General features: G+C 39.1%; 1 protein-coding gene across 4 annotated transcripts; it reads left to right on the top strand.

Annotated features, from left to right (window-relative positions):
* The first annotated feature begins 810 nt into the window (after nucleotides 1-810).
* Nucleotides 811-11,036, top strand: cln8 (CLN8 transmembrane ER and ERGIC protein). Of its 4 annotated transcripts, XM_059024254.1 has the most exons (4): nucleotides 824-901; nucleotides 2,139-2,271; nucleotides 5,539-6,216; nucleotides 7,348-11,036. In XM_059024254.1, the coding sequence occupies exons 3-4, from the start codon at nucleotides 5,674-5,676 to the stop codon at nucleotides 7,672-7,674; spliced, it is 870 nt and encodes a 289-aa protein (XP_058880237.1). In that variant the 5' UTR covers nucleotides 824-901; nucleotides 2,139-2,271; nucleotides 5,539-5,673; the 3' UTR covers nucleotides 7,675-11,036. The 4 variants fall into 4 exon arrangements, with proteins under 4 accessions (XP_033860077.3, XP_058880237.1, XP_058880238.1 ...); XM_034004186.3 differs by lacking the exon at nucleotides 2,139-2,271 and having other exon boundaries at nucleotides 811-901; XM_059024255.1 differs by lacking the exons at nucleotides 824-901; nucleotides 2,139-2,271 and adding an exon at nucleotides 942-1,005.
* Nucleotides 11,037-13,673: the final 2,637 nt, after the last annotated feature.

Here is a 13,673-nt window from a genome sequence, read left to right as displayed (position 1 = left end):
TTGTGCTCCGTCTTTCGGGTGAGACGTAATTGTAAGTGACTCTGCAGCTGATGCATAGTTCACACACCCTAGTCTCTGTAAGTGGCCTTGGATAAAGGCGTCTGCTAAATAAACAAATAATAAACTTCTACTTTCCCCAGGTAAACTATACACTTCATGTTTTATCTGGTGCGCAACCAGCCAACAAACTGCTGTAACTCTGACTTTTGTAACAGGAAGCGTGAATAACTTGGTACTGCTAATTTAAAATGTTTGGGTTAAAGGCCATTATTGTATAGATCCAAATAAAACAAACCTTAAGAGAACATTATCAGTATCAGGCACACTTTACAGGAATCACTTTTTTTACACTTATTCTATGGGGATTCCAAGCTAGATCAATGACAACACCTTTTAAAACCTGCAAAATATACAAATAGTGATAGCCCAAAAAAAATCAGTCAGTCGCAAAAAACATACTGTGCAAAAAGGGCCAAGTACTTTGAATGTGTCTGCTGTTGTATATTATACACACTTTCAGTGCAAATTAGTTAGTCAAGTCTCGGATACTGTAGGGTTAATATAACACTGTATTTCTAACAGTTTAAAGGGGGTAAGTCAGTTTGAAGTTAATCCTGATGCATTTGCTTACAGTAAATTCAACCTTCACCATTCCAGACAAGTTGGAATTGCATTTTAGCAAACGACTAACTGGGAGGTACATTCATAACCTTTCACTGCTCATTGGGTAAAATGACCAGAGGAATGCGTCGAACAAATGTAACCCACCAATCGGGTGCGAGTTCGGAGATAAAGTGGGTTGTATTTCCTGAAGCGAGTAACAGCATGGACCAAATTGACATCATGTGATGTTTTTAAAACGGAAATGAAGTTGTGTACTGAACTTAATGGGAGCAGTGAGGTAAGTTTGGAGAGCGTGCTTATACAATATAAATGTTAAGTTTGTTAGCGAGTTGTGTTACAGTATGTGATATGAATGTCAGACGTAAAGCAAGTGACCAAAGAGTAAGTAATGCATTGTTGGTAGCACAGAAGATATATGAAACCATTGCAAAAGTATATGTGTGTGGAAACTATGTGTGTGTTGGTATATATATATATATATATATATATATATATATATATATATATAATTAGAGCACCTTAAAAACAAATGAAAATATCATTACGTGCCACTAGTTGTCTTGACCTATGATGTCTCCAGTTCGCCTTTTTCGCGAAATAAGTACTTAAATTAAACTAAAAAAAATGCGGACTTATGTAAATGTTTAATTGTGATTAATATTAAAGCGGCCCTTGATTATTTTCTTATTGATAATTATTAAATTATCTTCGGAAAAAACGTTGCTTTCTGTGCATTTTGTTAGAACAATGGAAAAATTCTGCATCTGCAAAAGTGACGTCTTACACCCGCCACTGCTGTAGGGCTGCGTGTATGATGAAAACGTTGTTGACAGTGAAATAAATCAGCATACAATTATAGAATATTAATTAGCAAGGAAATATTTATTCATAGTTAGATAAGCAATTCTGTAGATGTATGAAAAAAATGTAGTGCGACATACAGACAGATGGATGAACGGACATACACACGCTACCAATATCCCCAGAATCGGATTTAATCAATAAATGAAGCTAGTATTCTTACTACCAAGTTTCATGACCATTGGAAAATATGATCTCCAAATAAGAGCATCTGATATTCTCTGTAATTTAACTCATACACTTAAGCGAATAGTGTCAATACCAATATCTCCAGATATATGTGTGAAGCGTGACACACTGGCATGCTCTGCTCGGGTCCGGACCTTACCGCTGGTCGTAAGTGACTCGGTGTCATGCGAGCCGTGTTACGCAGATATCTGTATCCCCATAGAATTCTGTATTCCCTTAGATTTGACGCCTGCATAGATCAAGATCGCTATATGTGAACACATGATGTTTCTGAACAGTATTTACATGTAATAAGATTAAAATGTGTTTTAAAAGAAAGTTTTATAAGGTTACTTTTAATCAAGCATTTTATGTATTTAGCAACGCAGGAGGCTGAGCCTACTGTAGAGAATCAGTGGTGTTAAATGTGCTGTTTTATTTTGCTACCGAATTAGTTTGGTCTTGTTCTCAATATTTGTTACAAGCTGCAGCAGAATTCAATGGCAGTGCTTGAGAACACAGGGATTCGGTCACAGGAATATCACGCATCCACGTCCAGCTTTGAAAAACTGCATCTGCACAGCCATGGAGTCATGCGGGGATACAGAATTCTATGAGGTACAGAAATCTGCGTAACACCGACTAGGTGATTTCACCCTGCTTTTTGAAGAAGTGGAAATTGAGTGCACATACGCAGTGCCCCAGAAGCAGCTTGTTACAGACGCATCCAAGCTTCGCCAGTCCAAATGTTGACAAGAGCAAATGTTTCTTCATCCGTGCTGCAGTCTGTTTCAATCAGTAAAAATATGGCTAAACAGAAATGTTCCTTGCGAAAGTGAAACCTTCACGCAGGTGTGGCTGTTTGTTACTTCATCCAGTTACCAACGCCTATCATGCATTTTATCTTGCTCAACCCAGATCAAAGTGTCAAACCACATCCTGAGGTGGGGCAACCCGGGTACTAGGGCCGGATCAACCTATACGCAAATGATGCAATAGCATAGGGCCCCCAGCTGCATGTAGGCGGCTGGGCCCACACACGCAGGAAGAGAGGAGCACAGAAACTTGCTTTTGTTCATTTTTTTTCTTTTATGATGGCTAGGCATTAATTCTCGAGGAGGCTGTGTGGTCCAGTGGTTAAAGAAACTGGTTTGTTACCAGGAGGTCCCTGGTTCAAATCCCACCTCAGCCACTGACTCATTGTGTGACCCTGAGCAAGTCACTTCACCTCCTTGTGCTCCGTCTTTCAGGTGAGACGTAGTTGTAAGTGACTCTGCAGCTGATGCATAGTTCACACACCCTAGTCTCTGTAAGTCGCCTTGGATAAAGGTGTCTGCTAAATATGCATACCTGGTCTGAGTCTCTCACACAAGCAGCTTCCTGCTAATGTACAATACCAAATGCCCCACACCCTCTACCTCATGGGAAAGATCCGTCCCTAGTCCTACATCAGAGGCATCAGTCTGCAGGCTATGAATCAGGCTCCATTTACACATTTATTTATTTTAGTTTTAGGGCCAATTTAAAAACCTGTCCTGTCTCAAATGTGCATAGTGTGCCTCTTAACAATTTTTAAACTTTCCTTTTTAATTAGGTTGTAATTTTAGAAAAAAAGGCAAGTAAAGGTGAACGTGTATAATGCGAGAGGCTGTCCTTCTGCAGCCGACAAGAAGGGTTTAAGTCCATGGCATTCGTTTCTCTCCCATTTATAACTAACCAGAAGTTTAAAAAAAAGAAGTAAAGGACAGTCAAAAGTTGTTTCCTTTTTTGTTAAAATAGATTGTTTTGCAATATTGAATGCAGTGCTACTACTGGTCTGTAGAAGGGATTTACGAACAGAAAAAAACATATAATATAATTATATATATAAATTAATTCTGCTGCTATTTAATGTATAATAGCTGCTGGACTTTCTGGTAAACTAACAAAACCACTGACCCATTAACCCCAGTGGATGCTATATCAGGGTTCTCCCCAGGTCTTTTCAGCCAGGCGGGCCGCCCAGCAAAGTTGCTGTCACCGCTCGGCTGAAAAAACCCGATCCACCCATCTTGCAGATGCTACTGTGCCTTTAACAATAAGAATTGATTGTGCTTTTAACAGAAGAGATCACCTGTGTGTTGCTGGATGAAAAAAAATCTTGGAACCACATATGTTATGTCTTGACACAACATTTAATCAGGCAGAGAGTTGAAGGGGCAGGTTTTGTTGGTTAAGCACTTTAAGAGACTAAAATGTTAAAATGACTGCTAAAAAAAAAAGCCTATTTATTTTCAAAACAAAAAGTGACAATGAATGCAGGGTTTTCAAAATAAGCCGGCGATCTGGCGCAATCCACCCCCTAATACTATATTTGCGCCAGCTACTTTATTAAAAATATTAAGATTATTATCATTCAGTCCATTTTTTGTCGTATTATTGTACTGCAAGGTAATATATAGTACATAATAGGTATACATATGCACAAAATGTGTATTCCTTTTGTTGTGATATCATAAAAAAAATACGTACCCAGGTGCTTGTGAGAGATAGTGGGGGTTCATGTATAAAGGTTGTATGGGATGTCAGCAGAACACTTGTTAGCTGATATACAAATGCTTAAGTGTTGGTTTATTGCACTCCGGTTTCATGCAACAGTTATGATGGTGACCAAACGTGTGCGAGTACTGTTGTGTAAAAAAAAAAAAGAAATGGTTAAAATGAACAGTTGCATTCAAAAAATGTAGAACAGCGAAAAACAAAAATCGACGTGCATTAACAAAATGCCCTGAAAACTTAACATAAAGAAAACAATTTAAATGAAGCAATAAGCTCAATAATTAAGCTAAAAAGGAAGTGAAAAGGTTACTGTTTTTTTTTTTTTTTTTGTTAACTCAAATAACCCTATGTTATCTTTCCCCAGTCAAATCGTAGAGTGCCTAAACAAGCACGGTAATTTACCAGAACAAAAAACAGTAATGAAAAATGTGGAACATAAAAAAGAGCAACCAGATACAGTCCATGAAAGACAATGCGTTATTCAAGTTCTTTTGATGTATTATATATTTAAGGTAAGGTCAGGCAAGTTTATTTTTCTGTTAAAAGTGCTCTCGGCTATAATGTTCTGCTGCCTGGCTGTACAGAATTCCTGGGGAGAACCCTGCTATATCATGCCCTTGCTAACGTTTTTGTATTTACTGCCTGGGACTGAAGCTTTTTTTTATGTCTGTGATCCATATACGATCAATATGTGTTCTATGATCCCACAGATAATTTCAATTTACATTCAAACATCATTAACAACAGTGCGATTTAATTATCACTCGCATGTGATTTCTGTCGTATGGTACATGGCAACAAAGGCATAAATAGTTTAACAAGTCTCATACCTTGAGTACCCTGGTTGTTGTGGAAGAGTGAGTATGCAGGTGGCCCCCAAAATATGGCTTGGTATAGGTCCCTGACGTAGGGCCGGTGGCAGTATGGTATGACCGCCCCCCCCCTTTGCAAAATATTGGTACTTTATGGTAGTCTCCTCATCTATTTGTAGGCGTACTATACATTTAAATGGCAAACCAGCTTCTACCTGGTTCTACCTGTCTGTTTTATTTAATAATATTGTGGTGGCAATCCTAAGCTGCAGAAAATATACAGGGCCTCCAGAACTGGTTATTTTAGTTTACAAAAGGTTAAACTTCAAATCTGTATCAGCAAAAAAAAAAAAAAAATTGCTGTTTTGATGTAAATGTCTGTGCAGATTTCTTGCTCTGCATCTACTGTAAAGTGCATATCAGAACAAAAAAAAATGTTGTGTTCTTTCAGAACTTTGTCATCTGGAAAAATCAGTCATGCTTTTATCAACCAATTTTGTATTGCTTTCTCATGATGATTAAATTTTAATTTCAGGTGCAGACAGACCTCTATAGAGAACCTGGCTTGAGGCGCCTTCCAGTATAGCATCCCTGAAGTTGCTATCTGTGTAGCATCCCTGAAGTAGTTGAATAATCTGGTGTTGTGTAGGAAAAAAAGCAAGAGTCTAAAATGAGTTCCAACCATGAGAGCTCTCTTACACCCAGCATGTTCGATGTGGATTATTCTTCTTGGAATGTGCGCTACAAAGTAATTGCTGCTGGATTTATTTTCTATTGTGCAGTGTTTCTGCTCTGCCATGTTGTATCAGTTTGCTTCTCTCAGACGTACTACTCCTTGTCAGCAAAAGAGAAGGTGTTTTGGGACCTTGCAGCTACTCGTGCAGCATTTGGGATCCACAGTGCAATAGCTGGCCTGTGGGCATTGCTGGTAGATCCAGTGATCTCTGCTGACAAAGTAACAACACAGCAGAACTGGTCTTGGTTTACCCTACTCATAGCCACAGGGTTTTTTCTCTTTGAAAATGTGGCTCTTCATGGATCCAATTTAGTGTTCAGAACATTTGACGTGCCTTTGGTGATTCATCATTTCTTTGCTTTTGCTGGATTTTCTGGTGCAGTGATTTGGGACACAATTGGTCACTATTTACCTATGGTGACACTGTTACTTGAGATGAGCACTCCTTTTACCTGTGTTTCCTGGATGCTTTTAAAGGTATATAAATTATTTTAATCTGTTCTTTTTTCACTATTTCTTATGTAGCAGAAATATTGGATACATGTTTTTTTGTGGTTATATTAAGTCCAAATAAATACTGGAAGATCACCAAGAAAAGGGGGGTTGGTTCTAGTTGATGAAATACATCAATAAAGCAGTATGGAGATTAGATTAAAGGGCTCCAGAGTGGTGCATCTAGTAAAAGCACTTGCGTAGAGTGCAGGATGCGCCCTATAGTCTGGACGTTGCCAGTTAGAGTCCAGGCTATTCCTTTGTCGACCGAGGACGGGAGCTCCCAGGGGGGCGGCTCACAATTGACCAAGCATCGTCCGGGGTGTGGGAGGGTTAGGTCAGCCAGGGTGTCCTCGGCTCACTGCGCACCAATGACCCCTGTGGTCTGGCCGGGCACCTGCGGGCTTGCCTGTAAGCTGCCTAGGGCTGCGTTGTCCTCTGATGCTGTAGCTCTGGGTGGCTGCATGGTGAGTCTGCAGTGTGTAAAAAAGCAGGCGGCTAACGGCACACGCTTCAGAAGACAGCGTGTGTTCGTCTTTGCCCCTCCTGAGTCAGCACAGGGGTGGTAGCGGTGAGCTGAGGTGAACAAAATAATTGGACACTACCAATTTGGGGAGAAAATAACAAAAAACTAATTGGAGACTACTAAATTGAAAAAAATAAAGCTGCTTGAGCGAAAAAGGGGAAAACATACTGTAATATAAGACCAAGGACTCTTATTTTGAAGCAAATGCAAAAGGAAATTCTTCCACAATGAACATGTCAGTTTCTAATTGTATTGGTTCAAAAATAGCAACAAACATTCTCAGAACAAATTCGCTACTCCTGCATTACATGTAACAGTTATTTCTTACTATTGCATTTACACTTGCTTTAAAAGGGCCCAAAGAGTATGCATAATTTCAATGAATATGTTATTCGAAGGAAAATACCTGTTGTGTTTGAGATCTGGAAAATCAGGCCCTTGGTTTCTTCTAGAGTTAACATAAATAACAAAATTAGTATTAAATAAGTCATTTTCAACCAAATCAAACATTTGGTTTGCAGAATGTCATTGTAATGTTTCCCTTTTGGGTATTGTTTATAATTTGTCTTTTTTTTTTTTGTCATCGTCAGGCTGGCTTGGCAAAAACTGTCTTCTGGAAGGCCAACCAGTGGCTAATGATCCACATGTTCCATTGTCGCATGGTGCTCACCTACCACATGTGGTGGGTCAGCTGGTGTCATTGGGATGTAATCAGCGGAAACATTGTCCTGCCTGTGCGTGTCCTCTTCTTCACTGGACTGGCCTTGCTTACTTTTATATTAAACCCAGTGTGGACTCACAAAAAGACCATGCAGCTTCTGAATCCAGTGGACTGGAACTTTGGCAACAAGCCAGCACCTGAAAATGGTCCCTCTGCAAAACAAGATGGCCAGTTACCAAAAAAAAAAGCTAAATAACAAAGACGATTACCTAAGTATTAGTTACAGGTTAATAGCGGTGTGATCGTGGTGGAATGTGTTGGATTTCTATACACAGGGATTTTCAAGCAACTGTTTTAAACATGTTCTCATGGGTGAAAGTTTTCCGTCTGTAAATGGAATTCCGTCAAAATTGCCTTTTTGTGACCTTTTACATTTTATTTTCTCCTGTTAAACTTGATTTAGTTTATATTCAGTATGAATCTACAATTGTAATGCTGTAGCTGTTCAGTTCTGGCAGGATTTAGCCAAGACAGAGCAGCGAGAGGTTACAAGCATCCGAATCCACCAGGTTAAACCGCAAAAACATCAATAAATAGAGCTTGACACAGTGACTAAAGAAAAAGAAAAATGCCAAAACGTAAATGTATTTTGCATGATTATTATTATTGTTATTATTACTGTTATTAGTAGCAGTAGTATTAATAAAGTCAATATAAAAGTGGCAAAACATATGTAACACAATATGGCTAGTTACTGGCCACAAAATATATACCCAGAGTGTATTGAAATTAGCAAGCTGCTTAAAAGCAAAAAAAAAAAGATAATACAAAGTGAGAGGATGACTGTTTAAATAACCATTAAAATAGCATATATTTAACAGGTTTAATTAGTCTTATCAGTTATTTAACAATGTGTCCCGGTTTTGAGCTTTGAAACCCTGGTCACTCTACCTAAGCGGTCCCCAGACCCCCAGCTAAAAGGTTAGTTTTCCCCCAGGAGTTTGTCAAAATGATCATTGGCCACTTTCACTCATGTGTTCTGTTCTCTTTTGCTTGATATTCCTGCCTGCTAAACAGTTTAACGGTATCTATATCTGGAAAGGAAGATGCAAACCCCCCTGGCTGATAATGCATTCTTCATTACCAATGATTTTGATTAGAAGAGCTTTGAGTTTTCCCTAAAATGTTGCCTCTATATAAATTGTCAATATGACCTCAGTATTTTTAACATCACTAATTTATGGGAATTGTCTTTTAAAACACATTCTTTAAATACTTCCGGAGTAAAAGCTTTGCTATAGAGCCCTATGTTAACTCCAGACTACCAAGCTGTTTCTTACTAGTGTTAAAAACTGCTGCTAGGTCTTCCTCTGCCACAAATTGTGCAAATAACAAAATGGTTTACATAAAGAGTCTAGTGTGTTTAACAATTAGAATCTGTTAGGAGGGTTTACCTGTTTAATATCCAATGTGATCGCTGTGGTTGATTCTAATTTTATCATTATTTGCCATGCTTACGAACCATCCCTGCACAAATTGCTTCTGAAATGACTCCTGTATTTACTGTTACTTTAAGATTCCTAGGAATTCAAAAGCCATTCAACACGAGCAAACATGTCTAGATTTGGTTATGGAAATGTGGATCTTTTTGTGACAAAGGGTCTGGTTTAGTATTCGGCAATCAATATTAAACTTGATCTACTTCCGGTTTAACTGATAATCTCAGTGAGCTAATCAATTTTTGGTACACTACAGTTGGGTTTATCAATGGTAGTAATATTAGTGCTAGCAAGGTCAAACTCACTTAATCCCCCTGCTTCTGCCATTTAGTGACAACTGAGGGGGGTACTCTTGACACCCATGTGTAAGATGGTGTCAGTACTGTTCTGTTGTTGGGTTAATTGATTTGGGAGGAGAGGGGGGGGGTACAGTTATTTAAAAAGTACAGGATTGTGTACAACAGCAACAGGAGTTAAGGTATGATTGCAATAAACCATCAACCACAAGTGTTATAATGAACACAGGCAATTTTGCTTTTACATTTATGCAAACATAATTGTTCAATAAAACTGCTTCCGGTGTACGGAGGTCAAGGATGAACGAGACGCACGGTCACATTCATGCTAAGTGGGCTTGCAGTTTACTTCAGCATCCAGACATGCAGTGCTATTACTGAACAAGCTGTTTAAGAGCCTGAAAACAATTGAAAAATCACCCCTATGGATCAGCTGAAGGAGTTTGGCAGTAGCCATCCAGATGAGAAAGACTAACTCAGAGATATACTAATATGAATGCTATTTTTTGTTTTGTATTATTACTACACAGAAGTATTTGTAATGTTTAAAGTAAAATGGGAAGTTTGTTTATATTATTGATTGATGGCACTGGTGAGCTTGTAACTTTGAAAAGTGTTTCAGTAAATACTTCATGTGCTAACTGTTATTCAGTAGTATTGTTTGTATCTTCTAACGTGATGGGGGGGGGGGGGGATGACAGGGACTAAACTATTTTAATTATTATCGGAGATTTTTTTTTTTTTTTTTTTTTTTTTTTTTTTAATGCAGCTGAATAGGATCCCTGGTTATCATGCATATGATACACTAAGAGGAATTCGGTTGCATTTCTGAAAGTTAGCTTCACAATGTTTACTATTGATTGAATTGACAGATAAAACATTATATAGTGTTCGTATTGTGCTTTGTTTTCTACAAATGTAACTATCCTTCCCTTTTTTATTTTACTTTTAATGTGTTACTAAGCACAGCCAGCATAAACAGCTGTAATTCTATCGTATACATTGGATTATAAGAGAGAATCACTCGGCTGGTCAAATTAAGCACTTGGAGTCCACCTACATTGTTTCTTCCTCGATTTGTACCATCACTTGTGTATTTAAATAGGAGTGAGGGATAGTGACCTTTATTTGAGAGGTATTCAAAATGTTCCGAGTCACAGAGCATTCATTCATTCAGTTGAATTTTAAATGTACTTCTGCAATTATATAATAGCCCCAGTACCATTTCATTTGCAGCCTCAGGGTGTTAATGTAAGTGATTCTTAACTTTTTTGGTGATACTGGCTAAGAGTATTACATTTCAATTAGTTCTGGGATGAACATGGAAATTTCATGTTCGGATATTCGGTCAAGATTTAGATATTCATTCAAATACTCATTCATTTTCAAAACCATATCAAAACCATTATGTGTAACACTGTATTAAAGTTGAAAAATATCCCAGAAGTAAGAAGCCTTATTTTACCCTTGTGAATTAACTACAAAACAAAGAATGCCATTCAGTAGTTACAGTCTTGTGTGTATTTCGGATAAAAACAAAGTTAGGGCTACTGATTTTCCATTCTTGGGAATAGCAAATTCAGTTTTTCAAAAATGTCCAATTTTGTTTTTTTCCCCACTTTTTATCAACATTAATATTTAAACATGGCATTTGAACATAAATATAATGTTGATAGTTAAAATAAGTAAATTAATAAATATTACACCATTTTTTATATTTTTATTAAGCCAAGATTTTCAGTAAGACTCTGTGCTGTGATCTTTCAGTTTTGTATTTTTAATATATAATTTTTTTTCTCAATAAAAACTTTTTTTCCCCTTAACAGTGTGGAGTATGGTGTGTACATAAGTGGGGGAAAAAAATCCTCATTTAAATGCGTGAAACTGAGGCACTGATGCAACAAAATGTGAAAAAAGTTCAAGGGGGTGTAGACTTTCTATAGGCAATGTAGATAATCAGTTTTTATTTTTAGATGTTTTTTTACTGAAACATTGCATTTTTTTTTCTTTGTGCAGCAGCAATATTGTTTCAGCAAAGACACGTGACAAGTCACATGATACATTAACTCAACTTGCCTGGGTGTAGTGTAAAAAAAAAAAAAAAAAAAACATTCCCAAAATGCTATTTTGCTCCCAATGCCTAATTCCACGATACCGCAATCGTGGAAAATCAGTAGCCCTACAAAGCAGACAACGCATTTTTTTAGTAATGCCTGCCATTGTTGTGTCTTTGCAATAAACAAAATGAGACACGTTTTCTTAAAGTTCATAACATTAGTTTTATAACTTGAATAAACACTTCAAATAAAATTAACGTGGAAAAGGGGACTTTGTATAATGAAAATTATATTTACTCACTGTTTTATTACTGTGCATTCAACTTAACAAAAACTAGGATCACATCATGAAAGAAAATGTAATCTCTGATCACTATACGAGTAATTTCTGTGTATATTGCAGACAGAAACACACCCCTATTGATGAAAAGTCTTGCATTATTGTTTATTTTTTTTTATTAAACCAATGTTATTATCTGCATCTGAAAAATACAATAAATTATTGTAGTGTTATGGGTTCTTGGGATAGAAATAAGACAAGAGGTTGAATTCAATGGAATTCTCACGCTGTTTATTTACAACAGTGATCATGAAAATAAAACAAATTAATGGAACTGGGAGTCGAAAACGAAAATAAAATGATCATTTCTGTTTCTTTTATCTCTCTACCCACTTAATCTTTCCTCCTCTCCCTCTTTATCTGTACATCCATGCACCCTCTCCACTTATTCTTGTCTTCCCCCAGTCTCGCAGTCATTTCCTCGCTCCCCCGCCCTTTACGCCAGACCCTGGCCCCCTTCGTCCTTCGCGCCTTTCCTGCAACCCAATTCCCCTACACACACACATGCACTATGCAACCCCTGCACGCACACACAACCACGCCATTTATACTACTCACTTCTCCTGCTCTGCACATTGTAGGCTGGCTTCTGCCTAAGTTCAGCACCCGCTAGCTACTCCTGACCAAGTTGGTGGGCCGGTCTTGCAGATCGTGCACATAGTCGGGGCCCGCCAGAGCACAGCCATCCTCCACTCCAGGCAGTTGGCTGAATAGCAGGTCCACGGGGGTACGCAGCTCTCTCCCGAACATCAAAACTGCTGGTGTACACCACGTGGACTCCTGGACAGCCGTCCAGTAGACAAAGAGCCAAGGGTAAGTGGCGGTGTGGTTAAACCGCTCAACTAGCCCGTCGTTCTGGGGTAGAGAGGGGTGGTGAGTGTCTTCTGTATCACCATCCACTTGCACATCTCAGACCCTGGACTCGGAATTGCGGCCCTGATCGCTGTGGAGCTCAACAAAGCGGCTGAACATTTCCCCAAGGAGGGCATCAGCAAAGGCGGGCTCGGTCTGGTGTGGTAGAGCATTTATTAAACCTTTATTTTACTAGGAAATCACATTGAGATTAAAACCTCTTTTTCAAGTGTGACCTAGCCAAGACAGGTAGCAGCAGTACAATAAAACATTACAAACATACAAATACAAAAATAAAATACTTTTAAAACACAGACAAGTCATACTCAATACAATAAATAGTCAGTGACAATACATTAGTGACAAGTGTAATCAAGTACTTAAAACAAACACAGCTCTCAAGATAATCATGCAGCTTACTCTTGAATTATACTAAAGTTATTTGGGACTGCAACTTAAGTTTAGACATTACAAGACCATGGAGCAAAATAAGGAAATGGTCTTTTAGCAACTTCCGTACGCACTTTAGGAACCATAAAATACAAAAATGAGTGCCCCCCCCCCCTCCCCCGGTAACTCTGTAAGGGGCACTCATGACTGTCCCGGTGGCCCTTTACAGGCTGTGCAGGCAGGTAAAACTGGTCCATGAACAGCCCCGCAGCACTCTTTCCTGGAGTACCTCAGGGACGATCAACCATAGAGTGGCTGGGTGGACCCAGGCTCGGTGGAGCACTCCCCCTCTCAACTCCAAAGCGTCCCACTGTCTGCAAAGCGCCTTGACCCCTTTCGAGAGCGTCGATATCTCCCCCAAGCAGGCTGGCAGCTCTCTTCCAGCTGGCGGATCAGCAACCCAAGCTCTGAGTCGTCCTTCAGCTGGGCCATGTCCTCCGTCAACACCCCATCACTGGCGGAAGCCATGCTCACTCGTTTCCCGGTGTTGTGGCCCGCCTCCTTCAGGTCCAAGCGCTCATAGTCCCAAAAATGAGCAACGTTGCATGCCGGCCCGTACTGGAACCAGACGTCGAAGCCCTGGAGTACCTTGATCCAGTGTCCCACTTGCCCCTCTGGTTCCTTAAAGCAGAAAAGCCACTGTAGTGAAGTGTGGTCAGTCCAGGCAGTGAATGGCATGCCATATAAGCAGGGTTGGAAGTGACGGATTGACTACACCACCGCAAATGTCTCCCTCCGGGTCACGCAGTAGTTCCACTCAG

Source organism: Acipenser ruthenus, chromosome 5 (genome assembly GCF_902713425.1).
Source record: "Acipenser ruthenus chromosome 5, fAciRut3.2 maternal haplotype, whole genome shotgun sequence".
Classification (NCBI taxonomy): Eukaryota; Metazoa; Chordata; class Actinopteri; order Acipenseriformes; family Acipenseridae; genus Acipenser; species Acipenser ruthenus.
Note: the sequence above shows the minus strand (reverse complement) of the source record. Positions and strands in the feature narration are given on the sequence as shown.